The 21,133-nt window shown below is 47.2% G+C and overlaps 1 protein-coding gene across 1 annotated transcript in view; it reads left to right on the top strand.

The window, feature by feature from the left end:
- LOC142584958 (disintegrin and metalloproteinase domain-containing protein 10-like) overlaps positions 1–21,133 on the top strand; it is a 58,809-nt gene that overhangs the window by 13,928 nt on the left and 23,748 nt on the right. Inside the window, exons 2-5 of the mRNA XM_075695333.1 lie at positions 4,043–4,161; positions 6,971–7,239; positions 12,124–12,381; positions 18,032–18,224. Of these exons, the coding sequence (XP_075551448.1) occupies positions 7,000–7,239; positions 12,124–12,381; positions 18,032–18,224 (691 nt within the window). The 5' untranslated portion in view covers positions 4,043–4,161; positions 6,971–6,999. The remainder of the gene's footprint in view (positions 1–4,042; positions 4,162–6,970; positions 7,240–12,123; positions 12,382–18,031; positions 18,225–21,133) is intronic.

The raw sequence follows: 21,133 nt of genomic DNA, 5'->3' as shown, positions 1-21,133 counted from the left end.
TGACCACCGCTTTACACTATATGCTAGCGAGGATGTTTCACCGAGCGTTCGTTACCTCGGTGTATCGGAAGAAGGTGGTCAAGCAGGCGTGGAATTCTTATCCCTGTTACTCCAGGTCCTTCCGGGAAAGCAACGTCTTAAAAAGTTGCTTGTTGGAAGACCGTGTGAAGTGACATCTCCATTTCCCTCTTGTAACAGCGGGCACAAATAGATGGCAGTGTTCCACACCGCCAATCACGCCACATGAGATGCAAAGCGGAGAAGTTGATCGTCTGCAGCCTTAAATAACCACGCCTACGTGTATACCCGGAGCCAGACTTATATCGATAGAGGAGTGATAGTCCCTTGGCAAGTTAAAGTCATTTGACCACACAGGATTGACGTGGAGAACAAAAACGTGAAATTGGGGTTCTTGCTATAATATACTACATTTCCGAAATTGAGGGTAGGTGCATGGGGAGAGCTGGGGATAGAGACGTCGTTACCTTGAGAGTATGCCTATCGATGTTACACGGCGTTCGAGAGCATAAGAGCTGCAAGCTCAAGAGGGATTTTTTTTTCTTCGCAAGAAAAGAAGTGAAACACGCTAAAACGGCGAAATCCTTCGGAGAGACGTTATTGGTTCTGCGGTTTGATGACGAAATTCAAAAAGCGAAGCTTGCCATTGAAAGAATATGACCCACCAGTCTAAATCATTCTATACCTTTCAATAGTTCCTGATCACTCCACCTCCAACGTGTACTTTATTTTTCTTTCATATTATTTTTCATACGTGTATCTATGACACGCCTTTAACAAGTGCGCAAGATTAACTCTCGCTATCGCAGACACAAGGGTCAATTCAATACACGTTAAGACGCGTGGATACTCGACACCTTTAGCAGGAAGAGTGCGCTATGCATGCCTGTCACTGATAGCAGTGACTGCTCGCGCAGCGCGAGTGCTGAACCGTTTCGTGCGCCACTACGAGCCGCTGTCGTACGAACCCGTTGGCATGCGACGCTGGAAGCGATCGGCCACCGGTCATCAACACGACAGCAGCGGGCCACGCACGGTGCAGGTGGCCTTCAAGGCCCACGGAAGGCAAGTAGTCTTTGTTTACTGCGTGTGCGAGTCCATGTGTTTCTCTAGTATAACAAGGAATAAAAGCGGTTTGCGTGTCGATAAGGGGGAGGAAGGAGGAACTAGCCGCGCTTGGTGGTAGCAGTGGATTCGGAGAAGAGATGGCACTGCTGTGCACTTCACCTTAACCTCGCCTTACCTCGCCTTTGAGTTACTTTGTGTGCTGTTCTGTATGTACAGTAGCTCTACTTCGCCTGGCTCTATCGCCATATATGTACAGTGTACTTGAAAAGGGTGGTGTGATGATGATGACGAATTGTGGCTAATCCCTTTGTGAAGGGGTGCTTTAACGCACCTGAGCAGGAGAAAATATATACTAAACAGACAAAGAAGAAAAAAAGGGGAGGAGAAAGAAGAAAGAGAACAAGGGAGAAAAATTTGGAGGACGCTTAAGCTTCGCCTTTAAGAGTGGAACGCGATAGTTTTCAAATATCCCTGACTGCTTGTCAAGCTTCCCGGCAACTGGAGCGTATGCAACCGTAATGTTAACCGGCAAACGCTGGCCGCGAACGCTATGCACGAAGGCGGGCTTTGTGATAGGGTCAATTCAACTCTTGCGTGGGCCGTGATGCGGTGTTAGCGAGCGCCGGCTGTAGGTATTGCAGGAAACTGGGCGCGCCGCTCCATGGCCCCCAAGACAACCACCCGCGCGCCGGCGCGCGCAAATGGCGGACACCGCGGCCGGTCTGTGAATTGTAGAAACGCTAGAAAAGGGGTTTCTTTGAGTTCTCGCGTAACAGAATTATGTTCCCTTGTATATGCAAATTACAATTCGAGAACTATAATGTCTGTAGGTTGTGTGTAAATCGTAGTTCACGATTTTTCCACGTATTTTAGCTTAGGAAATTCAATTATTTCAGTAAATTACTTGCGTCACATGGATGGCCTGGGCATGGGTGGTTCGAAAATATTTTTGCCGTAACGACGTCCGACGCTGACACCGGATTTCCTGTGACACGGGCTCCTTAACACTGTCGCGTTAAAAAGGAAAAACGAGAGAGGGGTTAGAGAGGGCCGGGTCTGCGCGCGGCTTCTGTCGGCAACGGTGTAAATTGGCGGCAAGCATAGAAAGCTCCGGCGCTTGGACGCCAGCCGACGTGCCAGCAACGCCGCTGCCAACATCCGTCGCTCATTCCTGCTAATGACATGTAGTGTGCTGGTTGAACGTGGCTCGCATGTGCGTTGAAGTCTGTGTTGTTTGCGATTTTTCTTGCAGATTAAATGACGCATTCGTTTGAAATAAGGCCTTGTTTTTCCTTGAGTTATTCCAGTTTGAGTTGCACGCAGCAGTTGTCACCGCAATATTGCCACTTGCGCTTAATTATGTACTTAATGCCTAAGCTAATTTTAATTACCTGAAACCTTCAATTGTTATGAAAAGGTAAACAATGTGATTAATAGGCCCAAATGAGGTAGTTAATTATTGGGCTGGTTGTTCGTGTTATTCATATTACCTAATGAGTGAGTAGTTAATTAAGCGCTTTGTGATTAATTAATTATGCTATGTATAGAGTACTTTGTTGATTATGTAACTTTTAGAAGTCAAGTAAGCGGTGAGCCATGCTGTCTCGATTGCGGCGAAGCCCGCTCGCTTGTCTGGGACTGCCGTGTCAGCACCGCCAGCCAACACCGCACACGCTTTTTCAATGTGGTCAGTGCCTCAGTCACCGTTACTACGTATGTTACAACAATTGCGCTGTAAACCCTCGAATGTTTACTTTGCAATTGCCCACTAAGACGGCAGATTACCCACCAAGACGACAACTGTCACCATGCTCGTTAGGAGAATTGTATTCGTCCAGCGGTCGACACGGCCTGACGCAAGGCTGTGCTGCAGTCACTGGTGGTCTTCGTCACTGAAACCGGGCTGATCCATCAATTGCGTATAATGTTGCTTTTCACCCATCCCCATCTACCAAAGTACACTTAAGAGACATCCGTTTATTCAATTATTTACGCACTCTCTGAAGGCTGGGCGAGGAAGAGGGACGTACGTACACCTATATTGCTAAGGTTCCTACAAGGAAGCGTGCAATAATGTCTGCGGGGCGACGCCAGCACGGCAGTGACGGAGTCGTCTAAACTTGTCCCTGTGTCGTCCAGCGCTCTTCAGTGCGAAGAATAAAGGAGACTGACGGGCTCGACCTTTTGCCAGTCGGGAAGTCAAGGGACAATGAAGCCAATAAAAGCACGGGAGAAATAAATCATTCTTTGATTTGCAATGTAGAAATAAAATCGTGCAGAAACCATCGACGATGACCGTCAATGCAAGCGAGCGGCCGAACGCTTGTGGAAACGTATTCGCTTTTGTTGCGACAGCAGTTACACGGACGCACGCAGCGGCGTCAACGCTTTCTAGGTAAAAAGTATTCACTCGCCTTGTTACCTATACGTAGCCCTGTGCTTGGCGGAGCAGATATCGAAATCTATGACGTCACTGCGATCTGGGACGTCATTGCGGCGTCACCACTTCCTTTTCGTTATTGCATGTGTTTTTTTTTCTTCTGCTTACCAAGTTCTACACTCTAAAAGCAGGTGACACTCTCTAGAGTGAATTTTCGCTCCACAATAATATTCGTAATCTACCATGCGCGCTTTTGTTTAATACTGCGCGCCCAGTAATTCCAAGTCACGACAGGTATGCGTGTTATCAGCGGGACATAGCATTCTTGATAAGAAACTAGTGCGCAGAGTTTTCTACCAAGGAAACGGAAGTCAGACAGATGACGATTATTGTTTCGGAATATACGCTGCACATGGTGTAAAGCTTTTTTTTTTCTTTTTTAGAGTGCATAGCACAGTAACGGTGTCATTTTCGGCGGCGTCCTACAAGTGCACTTTATCAGTCCAACTTTACATACGCGTTCAACTTCGCATCGTGTGACAACGGGGCGTTCCCTTACGCGCGGTGGCATCGCAGGGAGTTCCGTCTGCAGTTGACCCAGGATCGGTCCGCCTTCTCGGAGGACTTCTCCCTGGTGACGAGCAGAGGGCGTGTCCAGGCCAGCCTCGACCACATATATTCCGGACACGTCGCAGGTGCGCATGTGCCGCTCACCGCTCGCTACTGTCACGTGCCAATAAGTCCAATCTGTGCGGAAAATATTAATGGGCAGTTACTTCTCCCGAAGACGAAGCATTGGCAGCATGGTCGGGCGTTGCGCTCGTCAGAGCTCCCCACACAGCGTTCTAAGAATACGCGGATGCGGCATGGCACCACGTAGCACAACTAGGACCCTAAGACGTAAAACTATTCCAGTGTGTTTTAATCCTTATTTCCTGACGTCAGCATTGCGTAACCAACGGCGCAGGAATCAAGCAGTGACCAGCAGCGTTGTTTGAACCGCCGAATCAAACGCTCTCCTCATTTATAGAAGGTCACTTTTGTTTACTTTCAAAGCGAGTGCCATTGCCTACATTTACAGGTTTTTCTTGTCTAATTGGCTGACAAGATGAGAAAAGCCGGCGGTAGTGGAGAGGATTTCGGTGGGGCCGAGCTAGCACAGTGAAAGTAGAAAACCTGATCATGAGGGTGGTGCCGGCGTCTGCGATTGGCCCGTTTACCCTTGCTTATATAGCTTGCGGTGGTTGGTCGTAAATCGCGGCGGCATGCTACGGAAGGTCAATTATGCCGCTAAAACGGAGCCCCAGCGAACAAGAGTTGGCAGAGTGATGCCGTATACGTGCCGAAATACCTCGACGACGTTATGTTGCCACAAACAATTTTTTTTTTGTTTACACGCAAATAAACTCATTCTCCAGGGCAGCTCCTAGTAGCCTGTGCCATAGCGATCGGCAGGTAGGCATCCTCTATTTCTTTTGGAGCAAGCTGATCTCCCACTGTTCAGAAAAAGAAAAATTTAGTTTCTTTTTTTTTTTGACACATTAATGCGTTTAATGCATACACGTCACACTGACGTGGGGAGTTCTCGTGGTTTTGTGACGTCGCATGACAGACATGCAAGACATTTTGACCAATCGCAGAAGGTTAATGATGAGGAGAAAAAACGTGTTTTTTTTATGTTCGCTCTAATCATGCAAAATGAGTGTCTGCACGTCATGTCCTATGGGGAGTTTTCTTGGTTTTCGCAACGTCGCGCAACAGACACGCGAAGTGGGGCTGAGCCGAGAAATTTTGACCAATTGCAGAAAACCGGTTGCAGAAATTGAATGTAAAACAGTTTGGAATAGCTTTACGTCATAACACCCCTGCAACTGCACCCTGACAGATAACTGGGCGTTCCACACCACTGGCGCATCGAGGAACACCGGCAGCGATGTTACATGCATTGCATCATGGTGTCCGAGATGTGACCGACGGGAAACCGTCGGCCTTTGTCGGCGCCCGATGAAAAGGTCAGATAGATTAAGCGCGACAAGAACAGTATTAAAGAACCCTGGCCTAACCATGACCTTTGCAATCCGTTTCGGTCAGGCCATTGCGTGCAACCGCAATGCGGTATGTGCACACAGTTACTCAGGAGGAACGATAATGTGTGCAGGTGCAACGCTCATGCCAACAGCGAAAGCCAGAACGATGCCCTGGCTCCGGCGGGACTGATTGAGTATAGAGCGTAACGGTGCGTCCGGCTTGATTCGCCGTTTTCGCAGTCAAACGCCCACTGCAGCGTGGGTCTCTGGAAGCGTCCTAACCCTGCACGCGCGGGCCGCGTACGTGCCGTTGACACCACGACAGCACGACGGTTGCAGCGGCGCCGACGGCGTGATCACATTTCGAGTGTCCGTACAGTTGCTATCGCAATAAAAGAATACTTTCAGCCAAGAAGGCAGTTGAATGAACTGTTTTTCCGTAGTAGAACACTTTGTTCTCGAATGTTGCCTCTGAGATAGAGTCGCACCTGTAGAGTTTAGTGGCGCCAACTACTCTGCAAGGCCGTATCTCCATACCAGTTAAATGGGGCGGCCACTATTTACGCCTGCATGAAAACCGACGACAGCCCTTCTACACATTTTTGAGGTCATATTTTGCGCCTTGCCTCTTTCAGCCCAAAGCCCTTTTGCGTACATACAGCGTCATAATCGGCCCAAAAACGCTCTGCTTTGCTCCTATAGTGGGCACTGGAGCGCTTCTTCCATTTGCGAATTGTCTTTCCGAGTGCGGTACGATATATCACTCGGATATGAAAGCCAAGCGTAAAGGGCGGGTTGAATAGGACAGACTTGACGATGTTGAATAAGGGCGTGGAGCACCGGTGCATGGACGCACAGCTGGCGTGAGCTCCCGCTATTTTCGAAAGATCAAGGACAGACAAGAGCAGCTGTCCTGCTTTGCCGATTCGATACCTCTAGTCATATCAGTGCAAGCAGTCGTCACAGGGAGGAGTGAAGCAGACAAGTACGCAGATCAGCTTCGCGACAGCAGAGATCGTGTATTATCATCGAACGTACTGCTCAGACACATTAATGATAACTGTTGACGGGCATTGAGTTGTTGCTGGGCTTTCAATAAGGTTTAGGATCAACTAGGTGGCCTGCGGACCAAACACGAGATCGGACAAACGCGGCATATATTTAGAAGTTGTTTACGTGTTTCGCTTGCAAGCCATTCGCACGGTACTGCGAATAAGCTTCTAGGATTTCAATTGTTAATTTATGCAGGACGAAGCAGAAATGTTTCTGTGCCAAATGAGTTCTTGTATAAGATTAATCGCGGAAACGCAAAATCTCCACACAAGACCTAAACGCTTACGAGCGCGCGACGAATTAGAAGTAATTTTCAAGTTACATTCGCAATACACATGCGCAGCTTACTATGCTACACACTGCCTAGCGCGGGTCTCCGTTCTTCAGCGCAACGAGGTTTTCGAAGTGCGGTCGCCTCTCGCAGGCGCCCCCGGCAGCCGCGTGGTGGGCGCCATGATGGACGGCGTGTTCAGCGGGCGCATCTCGCTGACGCCGGGCGACGACGACGGGGACTTCTACGTGGAGCGGGCCGGCCCGTACCTGTCCTCGTCCTCCTCGCCGACGGCTCTCTTCCACTCGCTCATCTACGCCGCGAGAGACGTGAGCTTCGACGGTGCCGGATGCGGAGTGCACGGACCCACGCAGGACAGCCTGGACGACGCTCGACGGCGACATCGGCGCGTATCTGCCGGAGTGAGAGCTCTCTACCGTCCTGCCGAGATTCGAGGACCAGCTCGAAAACGCGATCGCTCTTAAAGTCGATTCTATTAGCGACTGCTATATTACTAACGTGAAAAGGAACAACTAATTTTTTGTTTTGTTTTTAAGTGCTACGGTGAAGGAGATCACGGTCACTGACCAAGTCTGATGAATAATCCGACGTCCGCGTACGGGTTCCTTGTTCACTGAGTTGGGCAGGAAATAGTCGTCACTTATGTAGCCAGCACGTGACGTAACGAACGTGCTGGCTATATAAGTGACCATGCCTGACCTGCCTGGCCGCGCCTGACCATGCCTGACCAGACGAACTTTCGTCGAACCCTTGATTAAAGTGCTACGGTTAGGTGACAAAAGTATAACACCTCCGTGTACGTGAACAGAGTAACCGTCTTGACAGGTTTGTTATAAGGCAAGGACCGCGCGGACGGGCCTTACAGAGCGAGAACCTCTACCAACTCGGCCGCCTTTGAGTTCTCATGTTTCATGTTCCGCGCCGGCCATGCACTCCTGCAGTGGCAATGGCGCCTTGAGGTATTGAAAAAATTCCAAGACCGAGAGGCCAAATTAACTGTGGTGGCAACGGAAATATATCAGCTTGTCTCCAGGATTCTGCACACAAATCTGGCAACGGATCCTTGTAAACCTGTATGGACTAGTCCGGAAAGTTTCGATCGAGAGACTGCCGTGCTCGAGCAAACAAGTGGTGGCGCAAGTGATGTCATGGAACTGCAACTGTCTTAAAGCGCTCATAGGTACCTTCCATGGTTAGGGTAATGTGTACCTTAAAGAGGCCTAATTCCTTTACCTTCCAATGCGTTTATTTCAATTCTTTTTTTCTTGAGAAACCTGCATCACCGTGTAGGGATCATTAAAAGGGGGGGGGGGCGCATATATTAGTGTCCAAAAAACAAAATCGATGCGCGGACAGAGTAATACATTTACAAGGAAGAAAAAAGACAAATTACAACAACACACTCAGTAAACAATACAAATGAGCAATAAACCAAACTGCGTGAAATTGGCAACGTTCACTGCTACAGGTTAACATTGTAAAATATGTCAATAATCAGTTTGAATGCAAGGTGGGCGACGTGTTTCGCATTGATGTGCTTTTTTTTTACCTACACATTATTGAACAAACTTCATGACGCATATGCAGAGACATCTTCCGATATCTCTCGGGAGATGTCTTCATTGTGCAATAGACGTAAGTGTTGTTCTTGTTGTTTATATGCGCTTCATTTACCGTGTGTGCTTCCCTCAGCCTCATGACTGCATAACAAACTCATGCATTGCAAAAAACTTACTTGAACAACACCTTCGGAAAACAAAGGCAACTGAATTGTGCTATATTATTTATTTATTTCAATATACCGTAAAGGCCCTTCGTTGAAGGGTATTAAATGGAGGGATATGCAACATCGTCTAAGGTAACATGTAACAGCTGACAACAATATACAATGTAAGAAAGAAAAGCGGAAATCATTCACACTCTAAAAAAATATTGTAAGGCCAACTTGTGTTAAAGTTTCATTCTGTGCAATGCAGAACAATGCAATGATTATACAATACAAAACACTAAATATTAGTACCACGAAACAGTAACTTTTAACTGGGAGTAAATATTAAAAAGAAACGAGAAAAGGGAAAAGAAAACAGGGAGACCGACAAAAAAGGGACGAGCACGGTTGGGGAACATTCAGGGCATAAGATATGAATTTCAGCATTGCCATTTGTTGGGCGTGTTGGTAAACTGAAAGCATATTTAGCGCCAGCAAAACAAGGACGGAAGGGAGACGACACCACAATGCGCTAACTTCAACAACTTGATTTTCAGGAAATACACCTATATAACCCATGCACAGTGGCGCCACCTCATCCAAATCTTACCCGTCCAAAAAAGCCGTCTCCTTATCTAACAAGTCGACTGAAGGGGCACTAACACGCGTATCACTACGTATCATACACGTATCACAAGTTGTTGAAGTTAGCGCATTGTGGTGTCGTCTCCCTTCCGTCCTTGTTTTGCTGACGCTAAATATGCTTTCATAAGATATGACCGAACAAGTTTCTGAAGTTCATTAAAGTCAAGTTCTGTTGCAATGTCAGATGGCAGCTTATTCCACTCAGTTGCAATGCCTGGCATGAAAGAATGAGCGTGTCGTGATGTGCGACAAAAAAGGCCTTTTATTTGGAAAGGATAATCATGACGAAGCACTAGCGGACGGGGTATGAAAACAATTTTCATGAAGGAACGGGTGGTGATAAAGAATATGAAAGAGTGTTAAGCGTGCAGCTTTGCAACGAACTGACAAATTCTCGAGTTCAGCACGCTGTTTTAGCCGGAAAAATAAATCTGGTAGCACGATTTTTCACAGCTTTAACATCACTAATAAGGTGCTCTTGTTCAGGGTTCTGGTTCAATGACTCTCGAATTTTTAGACAATACAGCTGGCCCTCGGGCTCTACCATGGCGATTTATATGCACTATATAATATTTTAGGCCTCCTAGAAGGGAAGCATATTTCTCAATTAGCTGACTGATCCATGTCATGAATCAGTTAGTTGATAAATCTGAGGAGTACAACTAACCTTTCTATGTGGCTTTTATAAATTATGAAATAGCATTTAATTCAGTAAAGATACAAGTAATCATGGAGCCATTAAGCAAGGAGTACAGGAGGCATACATGGATATCTTCGGAAATATTTACGGAGATTCCACAGCTAGCTTAATTCTCCACGAGAAAAGTAGAAAATTACTTATCAAGAAGACCCAATCTCTCCAATGCTATTCACTTCCTGCTTAGAAGTAGTCAAACAATTAGACTGGAAAGGCTTAGGAGTGAGGATCAATGGTGAATATCTCAATAAACTTCGGTTTGCTATATACATTGTCATGTTCAACAAAACTGGGGATGAATTGCAACAAATGATTGAGGACCTTAACCGAGAAATTGCAAGAGTAGGGTTGGATATTAATATACAGAAGACAGAGGTAACGTTCATTAAGTTGGCAAGAAAACAAGAATTCGTGATTGACAGTCAGCCTCTAGAGTATGTGCAGGAGAAAGTTTATCTAGGTAAATTACTCACGGGGAAACCTGATCACGAGAATTAATTTTAGAGGAGAAAAAATGGATTGCAGTGCATACGGCAGTCATTACCAAATCCTGACTGGGGGCTTACCGCAGTCGTTGAAAAGTATAGAATCATTGCATTTTACTTTTGCTAACATACGGGGCAACAACTTGGAGGTTAAACAAGCAGCTCGAGAACAAGGTAATGACCGCGCAAAGAGCGACGGAACGAAAAATGGTCGGCATAACGTTAAGAGACAGGAAGATAGTGGTGTGGATGAGACCGCAAACGGGGATATCCGATATTCTAGTTGACATTAAGAGAAAAAATTCACCGACGATAACGATACTCCCTAATGTGAAATTTGAGCACAGCTCCAGGCGTGTTTTCATTTCGCGATATATTGGTTGGCACGGACAATCTCTCTCGTACGGCACACTGCAAACGGAGCGAAGAGTGACGCGACTGCCTCGCTAATCGGGAGATCGCGAGAGGCAGCGCGGGGGTGACGCGTGGGCGCAATTCACAACACCTGCCGCAGACAGACATCCGCTCATGCAGCGCTTTGCTTCTATATATGGTATCGGTCGACGCGCTCGCCGCACGCCATCGGTGAACAGACGACGGCGCGCTACTCTGGCGCCATCTCGTAGCAGTCATCGCCGTAGAGCCCGTCTTGCGCGGCACTACGCTTTTCTTCTCACGCTTTCGCCATACCCTACTCCTACGCTATCCGCCTCATGGTTCCGCTGCACCATTCTCTTGCACTTTCATCCTCGCGCTCTCTTCACTATCGCCGTTTTTCATCTCCTGCTGTGCTCTGCGTTCTCTATTTCATCGTTCGCTGTGATCGTTCGCTCGGTTACGCCGAGGAAGGACGCCGAGGGTTTACGCCGGTGCGAGGCGCAGGAATGGGTAAGGAAGGGAAACGCAGTCGAGGACGCCAGAAAACTAGGTGGGGTGATGAAATTAGGTGATTTGCAGGCCCATCTTGAAGTAAGCTTGCGCAAGACGGGTTTTGGAAATCGCTGGCAGAGACCTTCGTGCTACAGTGGGCATAAAAATAGGCTGCTGCTGCTGCTGCTAATGATGATGATAAAAGCAAACATCATTGTCTAGTAAAACATTTGTTGCTGTAGTTGTGTTGTCACGAGAGAAAAAGAACTCAATGCAAAATTCAAATTTTATTTAAACTCTTTGATTATAGTGGTTGTTTAGTGAGTTTATCATCTCTATACACTTTAAAAACAGTTGCACCCTTTGGGGTGTATATTTGCCAAAAAACAACAATCGTCATCTGTCTTTCTTGCGTTTCCTTTCTTGAAAACGCTGCGCTCTTTACTACCCTGTAGAGAATGCTGTGTCACACTGGTAACGTGCATGCCGTTCGTGACTTGGAAGTGCCGGACTCGCAACGTTTAAGAAAGGAAACGCAAGCAAGACAGATGGCGTTATTGTTGCGTGGCGAATATGCATCCCAAATGGCGCAACTTATTTTAGAGTGTAGGGCAAATGTCAACTGGAACTGCCTTACTGCTACCATCGCTTTTACCCCGAACTGAAAAAAGAAAGACTGAAAACCTGCAGCTTACCACTGCTTTTATTAAATCCAGCGCATGCGCACTTTTTTTCTTTCCCCAATCCTTTCTCTATAGCGCCCTGTAGCAATGTTATTACTGTAAATTAAACGAATAAAACAGTCATGTCTGAGCGAGAGGCGCCAAAGTCGCATATCCATCGCACTCGATCAATTGCATCTATGATCTACGCGTGGCAGACGACCAGGAGCAGACGAGCGGAACCCTCCACGGGGTTTGCCGGAGCGTCACCTTCTGTGGAGACCGCGGCGCCGCAGACACGCCGCACCAACGGCAGCGCCCTAGGTCACGTGCCGTCCGAGGCCGAACCCCGGTGGTCCAACCGGAGGACGGTCGTTGGCGCCGGAGATCTGCGGGGCGGCGCGCACTGGCAGCTGCGCAGCGGCGTACAGAGGGTGTGCAACATGGAGATCAAAGTGGACCACACCTTCTACGGGGTGGGTGCGCGCACATATACGGGGCTTTGCGATTGTCGAGGAAGTTTCAGCGCAATACGGCTGCGTTTCGCCACACCGATTGCACGCACTTCCTGGGAGAGCGTTCTGCATAGCAATGAGAAAAGAATATTTATTTATTTTTATTCAATTGTCGACGTACTAGATGCCTTGTGGCCGAAGCAGGAGGGACAAGGTACAAATGTAAGAACACGAGACAGTAGGCTATGGAACGCTAGTATAATGTTACCAGAGAGGGAAATAACCCAGAAATAAGATAAGTATAAGCCGGCGAATTAACTTAAGAGGAACCATCCAGGAACGAGAAAATTTTATCTAGCTCAAAAAGGACGCTAGATGACACCGAGAAGCGCGCAGGAGCTCAAGTAGAAATTCAAGCCATAGTGTGCTTTCCTTGCGTCATCTTTAGAGCTTGTAATACCTTAGTAACACTGGTTTTTTCGACGATCGACCTTGATCGGGGTTGGCTTTGGAATGACTCGATCGGGATTTCTCGACCGGGATTTACTCCTTCGCGCAAGCTCTGGAACTGAGCCAATCACTGTCGATAAATTTGATCCTGATCGCGCTTGAGAGCTATCGTTTGTGCCCTGTCTGACAGGGAAATATGTAAAAAAAAAAATGCCTCAATACCGATTCTGCGTCGTCAGCGCTATGGCGGTTTGGATATTGTTGAGCTTCCGTTCTGAAGTCGGGTGGCAGAGGCTGGTGTCACTGAGCACGTTGCGCTTGACCTCTTGCTGCGTTTATCCTTTCGCCTTAAGACACCACGATTACAATCCATTAAACTTTTAGGTAATAGTTGCCCTAAAAATAATGTTTTTCTCGTTATTACTATTCTCTACCATCACACCACTAATATTCCAGCCGTCTTTTGACAATTATTGGCCACTTCAGATTAATTCATCTTTCTCCTTCTATGTTCAATACAAGCCTCCGGACTCGGGCAAAGCAACTATACGTTCGCATTTATATATGTATGGACAATGCGACATGCTAACAAAACATGATCAATAATTCCGGCGCTCTTCGCAAACGCAGCGCATGAGTGGTAAAGCTGTACCGCGCTGCTTTTTGAATTATGATAAAATGGTTTTCTTTCGGTTTTAGTTTGGGCAAATGAGTAGGTTGCCTTGATGGTGAGCACATCGAGGTGCCTTATTAAACACTAATGTATGATAATGATGATGATTATGGAGATGATGATGATGAGGATGTTGATGCTGCTGCTGCTGATGATGATGATGATTTACTGGCATCCCCTTTGGAACGAAGCGGTGACAAATTACTGACAAAAAGGTGACGCCTGCTTGAGTTACTCAGGTATGCTATGCATGCTTTTAATTCTAGCATTTTTGCATAAATCTCCTCACTTTCTTTCTCTTCCCCAAAACTTCTCTATCTGCCCAGTACCGCTACCGATGCCTGTAACGGATCTGGGCGTATCAATTTCTTTCCTGCTTTTTTTCCACCAATACTCTAAACGTCTCTTGCCTATGTCGACTGCTGGCCGGTTGATGCTTTCGTCCACTTTAAATGCAAGCGCTTCTGGCAGGTGTACGTTACCTAGGTGTCTGGCTGGGTGAATATCTTCGCATTCCATTAAGATGTGCTGAGTGGTCTCCGAAGTTTTGCTGCAGCATTTTGCTGCAGGATATTTGCTCCGGTATGTATTTGCCCTTAGGTAACGATCTTAAGCCTCAAGGCACTGCCATCGTGCAGATTTTCCCTCCTGAATATAGAGAACGCTGTGGCGCCTTCTAGTATGTACAAATTGAAACGTGGTATGACAGATTTAAAGTGAAGTTTACTTAAATCTACGCTATAGCAGCATTTCCTATACAGCCGCAATTAAGCAAGTGGCCAATTTGTACCTTAGATGAATTTGTTTGAACACATTCAATTTTTGTTAATGGGAGCTCAGATCTGGTCTTCAAGCTGATTAGACGACACTGGCTCTGAAAAACTGAAGTAACGTTGCGTGTAGATTGTTTTATTCAGGAATTCGCGCAAACGCATAGGTCCGAGCAAACAAACAACAGCCAAATTAGCTAACACAATCATTCAGGTTATTGCAGATATAATGGACAAATTAAGTTTTTAATTTGAGATATATCCTATTCCGTGCTGCATCAGCAAAATATATGGATGCTTGGGGCATTTTAATTGAGACTGACATTTCTCGAGGCACTGTGACTGTAAGGAAGTTTTATCTCTCGACTGTGCGGCAACAGCGACTTGATCAGAGGGCACGTTTGCAACAATGGATTTATTTGCCTAGCAGCGTTCGAACTCAGGTCTTACGAGGAAGTTTTAGCTCAGGTGTTCATATATAAATACATGTAAAAGGAGAATTCGTTTTACTCCGTCAGCCACTGCTCCAAAATTGACAAGGTTTGTTGCATTTAAAAGAAAAACTTAAAATCTAGTGACTGTTTCTTTCGAATTCTTGATTTAGGTCGTCAAATTTTTATTAAAAATTGAAAAAAATCGCAATTTTCAGAAAACGAAACTATCAAGTTTACAACTCTTCAACTCAGCAATGAAAAGCAATATCACAATTATGTGAATCGCATCTAATAGTGCATCTAAAGTGGACAAAATTTATATATTTCACATGAATCTAAAAAAAATGCTAATACGGAAATACAGCTAATGCAGAACCCTAGTACACAACGTAACAAATTGACGTAACATGTAAATTGATACATAGAACTTGTCCGCTTTGAATGGTCTAATGGATGCCCTTTACAGAACCGCGATACCTCTTCTTCACGCAGAGCTATTAATTTGTAAACTTCGTGCTTCTATATTTTTTTCGAAGTTTCGAATTTTTGAAGAAGTTTTAACAAAATTTAGACACGAAATCGAAATTCTGCTTCTAACAGTCGCCAGAATTTAACTTTCTCTCTCAAATGCAACAAACTTCATTAAAATCGGTCAAAGCGTTTCTGCGTTCTACATGTATTTGAATAGGCCGCGTCGGAGTTGGGCCCGAGCTAAAGCTTCCTCTTACGAAGAGCGAGTAATTTATTGATACTATATGTCATCGAATTAGCTCAAGCTGAGCAAAACTAGCTGGTTGCTAGTTACCCTGAGTTAATATCCCTCACGAACGCCTTACCCTCACGTCACCAGGCCGCATGGTCCTTGACCGCCTAGGATACCCCGTCGCCACATCTGGCCACACGGTTAGCCATCAGCTTACGTCGGTAATACCGGGGTGTATTGGAGGCCCTGGTAAGATGCAAATGCGTTCGTGTCACTCCTATCCCCAGAAATACGCACCCCGACCGTCACACGCACCGTCGCTAGGCTAGAGCCCGAGCACTTCAGAAGCGTTGAGGTACCCTGCCGGATACCCTGTTCACCGACGCTGCCAGCCACGCGCACCGCCACGCTCGCATGGTTAGCGGTATCGAAGTCGATTTCCACGAAGTGGTGTTGGCTTCTTTCACCTACACGAGCATCACGGGAGCACAAAAAGGCGGGCGTCGTCTTCGCCATCATATCCCGCCCTGCACATGAGTACATCACAGTCATCACAGACTATCAAGCTGACTGTCACAACTTTGCGAAAGGGCGCATCTCCGCTGCAGCCTACTGTATCCTTGATGGTTCCCCTTCTTTTCTCCCCTAAGGTAGGTAGAAATTGTTTGGACCCCTGGCCACGAAAGTATTCGCCGAAACCAGCAATTTTACGCTGCCACCCGGGCATACGCCAGCCGGGGTCCGCAACATGGAAACCGTCACTTACAGGTGGACCCCGTACATCCCCAGTACAACACCGTCCTCCAGCACCACTGCCTCTCTTTCTTCCTCCGCATCTATCCACCTCCACAAAAATTCCTTTCTCGCGAAGACGCTGTCGCCTGGCGTCAACTTCAGATTAATACTTCCCCACACCGCATCTGATACCACGCTATAGACTGTACCCTAAGTGCCCCTACTGCGGGGCGTACGCGTCATTGTACCATGCATGCTACCTGGACCCAACACTCATCTTCAACCCCTCATCCAAACAGTGGGAAGTCGTGATGTCCATTTCGGACCCGCGCGACCAGCAATAGCCGGTGTTGCGGTCCCGGTAGGCAGCCAAAGCCGCAGGAGCCCTGGAATAAGAATTTAATTCTTTGAATTTAAGATAGTCGACACAATGACTACGTGCTGCGCAGGCACCGCCTATGTAAAATGTGAGTCCTGTTTGTCTTTGACTTATTGCTAATCCGCCGACCAGCTTGGATACCTCTCTTTCTCCGCCTATGCACCCCCACTCTTTTTATCTCTTTGAAGAAGCAGCAGATCGCTCAGGTAAGTTCACTCCAGAATGGGTGTAGCTGTCCCTCTATTTTCTCATGCGCGCGTTGAAGCCTTCAGTCCATCAAGACCGCTGCTGAATCCCAGTCCCTTACGATGCACCAATAGATAAGGTTAATGTAACTTTTTTATTGTGCTGTGGTTCACTGCATTTCATGACGCAGATGGTGTCTTCGGATCTCAACGGTGACGCGACCAAAGTGCGCGCCTCCATCACGGAGATGGTGTTCACGCACGTGGCGTCAGCGACTGAAATCTTCGGGCGCACAAACTTCCACGGCATCACAGACATCGCGTTCGTCGTGCAACGCTTGCAGGTGTGCAGTTGTAACCAAGCTAGACACCCCAAAAATGCTCAGCGAGACAGTACTTTTATAGGTGTAAAGTCCTCCTTTCGTTTGATTGTCTCTCTTTTTTTTTTTGGCTCACTGTTGACCTAGCTAATTGGGCCATTGCCCATGCGTGGCATGTACGTGTTGCACTACGTGTACTATAAGTACATGCTTTGCAGTCCACCGTTAAAGGGCGCACTGTGGTGCACGCTTCTCACTTTGCTGGCACTTAAGCTGTAACTATAGCGGGGGACGCGGTGATGCAATGGCCGGCTGATGCAATGTCAGCGCAGTGCGCATGCGTGTAGAAAGATGCCACTGCCGCCAACCACAAGACACCTATACTGCAATATGGCGCGATTGTCGAAAACCTTGGCACTTTCTCTACATTCTGTGTGTTTCCGCTAAGAGTGGACCCCACTGTACATGTTTTACTAGAGCTTTGTCATATAATCCAGCTCCTTGTCGCTTTCATTGTCTATACGCTAGTCACTGGAAGTGAATAACCAAGTCGACCAAACATTCGTTCTATCGACATTTTCGTGCACATTCGAGGGTTCGGCATTAAGTTGCCTCGAACACTATACCTACTGGCAGGCATTCCAGCAGAGAGTTCAAAAGACATTGAACGCGCTAGCAGTCACTGGCGGAAAGGCGCTCCCGCTGGCATAATACATAATACATAAAACATTACGTTTTAGTTACATGACGTAGTTACATGGCGTATAACTAAGGTTCTGCAAAAAAGCTCCAACTGGAGACATCGCCTCCTCAATTTACACCCGTAACGAGTCATACCACTGGGTATGAATTAATGCGAAGAGACTCTTCTCTCAGACTGATAAATTCCGATGCACCGACGGCTCGCAGAAGAAGAAACGAAGCCACGCGCTATCAGTGCGCCGGCAAGCACTGTTTAGTAAACCTTTGCTCGGTCCCGCACACTTATCGCGATTTGCTGGTCCCCGTTTTCCCCTCCACAGATCAACGATTCCAGCCACTGCGAAGGCTCGGTGCGGGACACCAACCCATACTGCAGCGACACGCTGGACGCAGCGCACACGCTGGCCGAACTGTCCAAAAGCAACCACAACATGTACTGCCTGTCGTACCTGTGGACGTACCGCAACTTTCCCAAAGGCACGCTGGGCCTCGCCTACGTGGCTGAGGTCAACGGTATGCGTCCAACCGACACGTCAAGTTACTGCAGCCCTACGAGTTTACTTCTGCTCCACCATAACGACAGGCAGATTTAGAACAGGGGCACCATAACCCGGGATGCTCCTACAGCTAACAGTGTCTCGCCACTAAGTATGCGCTGGACGATAACCGCTTCATTGTCTTCACGCTCACCCACGTGGTGTGCCACTGAGCTCTGCGCGTAAACAAAAATGGCGGTACCCGCCGAAGCGATCGGCTCGCGGCCTGTGCCAAATGTGATCAGATTTATCAGTGACACGAAACGTTCGTAAGAAACAAGCGCTGATGCAGGCTCTCTCTTTCTCTCACCTCATGTAAATGACCAAAATTCAGCCAAGAACGACCGCACTTTCCGAGATCGGTTGTCAACACGAGCGCTCCGTAGGCCCAAAGGGCCAAGACAATTTTGGCTGACATACTCTAATCTGAACAGGGAATATCCAATATGCATGCTCATCTGGTAGCACTTCACACGCATACGCCATCTTGTTTAGCGTGCAGTTGCGAGGCCGGCTGTGCATCGCGAGGCCCGGCGATCGTCGCCATGCAGCTGTTCAAGACTTTAAAATGCAGCAGTCACTTTTATCGTCGAGCAAACAATGAACAGCGGACTTCGCTGTGCTGCCACGAATCAATGAAACCAAGCCAGACCGTATTTGTACGTTTGGATATTTGTCCGGACGGCATTCACAAGAGGCGGAAAGTTTTGTAATACCGACCCTCTTCTTACGTCGATGTGTGCTTCCAAACCAAAATAAGTGATTTCAAAAATGGCTCATTCGCTCTAGTTTTTACGGCAAGCCTCTAAATTTACCTTGAATTGTAATACAATGCTCCAGATTTGTTGCGCCCTCCAGAAAACGCGTCGCATGTGAAAAATCGAAGTTCTTGTAGTAGTGCTATTCGTCGAAGCGGGTTATAATGCTTTAAGTGCGCAACTAATCAGAAACGGGGTGGTTCTGTTCGCGCTGGGTTTTCGCATCAAGTGTGCCAAATGAAATTTCGCAAAGTGAGGTTACACTTGCATGACCCTTGAAAACGTTGGACAGGGGTTATCGACAAGTTGAATGCCAGGACTTGATTCCATGAGTTGCTATCTACTGTTGGCTGCAGCACGTATCAATTGACCTCTCTCGGATGCTTCACGGTGTTTCGGTCATGCGATGTTTTAGTGTTGCAGTACACGCGGGAGCGCTTGGCGAGCAAAAATCACGCCACACGCGCGTTGGCATGAGCTGTCAGCTTCGTGCATCGAATGTCTTCTTTTTGTGTGTGCGTATGCGTAATTTATGTACGTTCGCCAAGCCAGATCATCATACCTGCGAGTTGCTACACGAGTGGATGCGTAAATCTCTCTCTCTCTCTCTCACACACACACACACGCGCGCGCGCACGCACGCACGCACGCACGCACGCACGCACGCACGCACGCACGCACACGCACACACACGCACACACACACACACACACAGGCAGTGCTGGGGTAGTGTTGGGATGGGGCTTGTTTCCTTTCGCCAAGAGACGAGAACCGGCGACAAATGTGGGTGCTGGCAATGTACCGCGACAAATACCAGTCGTCAGACGCTGACAGAAACAGTGGAGTTCACTTGTGCATTAGTCGAAACCTGGAATTAAACGACTTCTGCCTTGGCAGCGTACTGCTAGCTGCCTTCACGCTGGACAACGTTAATTTAGAGGGCGAATACAGGAGCTAGAAGGCGGGACAATTGCGGTCACGTTCACGTTCACGTGATGAAAGCAGCACATGAGACTAGGAAACACCGCCCAAATATTTCGCAGAACGAGCTAAAGCATCTCCAACACCAAGCGATGACAACACATTAAAGCAGCCCCATTCCGTCTCGCCAGTATCGTACCGCAACTCATGAAAAATTTGCAGTAGATTCTTGCCCGGAAAAGTCAATAGAAATGAGAAGATAATCTATACTTTGAAATGTACTAACCGGCATTGATCTATTGCTTTATGTTACTCATAAACTGTGTCATCTGCGAAGCAGTAACGCCATACAATGGCTTCCAAAATCATTGGTGTGACATTACAAACCACATGGTACACAGGAAACTTCGTAACAATTAAAAATATGCCTTGGCCCAACCTTTAGGCGAGTTCTTGAAGCGACTCGGATCGATGACATCTGCTACTTCAAGTCTGAAGTGGTCAGTGCGTTCTGAGCTCTGAAGTCAGTGCGTCCTGAACGTTTCACTTCAGAAGCCCAGAAATTAAAGTAGAAAGGCGCTCGTTTCTCGCGTGCAGTAAAACTTTATTGCTCTTTGCAGTTATCTGCTGAAGAAGCAGATGTAAATTGTAGAGGGAAATCTTGCCCTTTTTTCTGGAATACTCTTAAGATCATCATATTCCGAACCTTTAGCACTAAATTAGTAAAAATGTGAAAATATTTGTAGACTTATTGACAAATCAGTAGCTGTGGTAACACTGCGGCTCGCATGCACAAACCAGAAAGAAGAAAATGCTCGCCATGCGCTTGTTGCCAGACGTTTCTCCCTCGCCGGATAGGAAGTTCCGCAGAAGAGGCCTCGCGGCCTCTAAATGAAGCTTGCGGCGCAGGAAAGAAACGCGCGGATCCGCCTCTGGAAATGCGCCGCAAAGCGAGAAAGAAGACAAGAAAATAATAACAATAACAATTATGCGGATCCCACGCGCTCTGGGAGTCGATGTAAGCGAAGCTTTCTATGCTGTTTGCTTTGATTGACGCTATATTAGCGGTGATGTTGACGGCTAAAGCTTAATTTCTTCAACGTTTAGTCTAATACGAGAGTGGTGAGTTGATAGTAAACGTTACCTTGCGGGCACCAGTGCTGTTTGTCTGCGTAATACACATAACACGCAGGGAGAGGTGTTTGCT

This window comes from Dermacentor variabilis, chromosome 6 (assembly GCF_050947875.1).
Source record: "Dermacentor variabilis isolate Ectoservices chromosome 6, ASM5094787v1, whole genome shotgun sequence".
NCBI classification, from domain to species: Eukaryota; Metazoa; Arthropoda; class Arachnida; order Ixodida; family Ixodidae; genus Dermacentor; species Dermacentor variabilis.
Note: the sequence above shows the minus strand (reverse complement) of the source record. Positions and strands in the feature narration are given on the sequence as shown.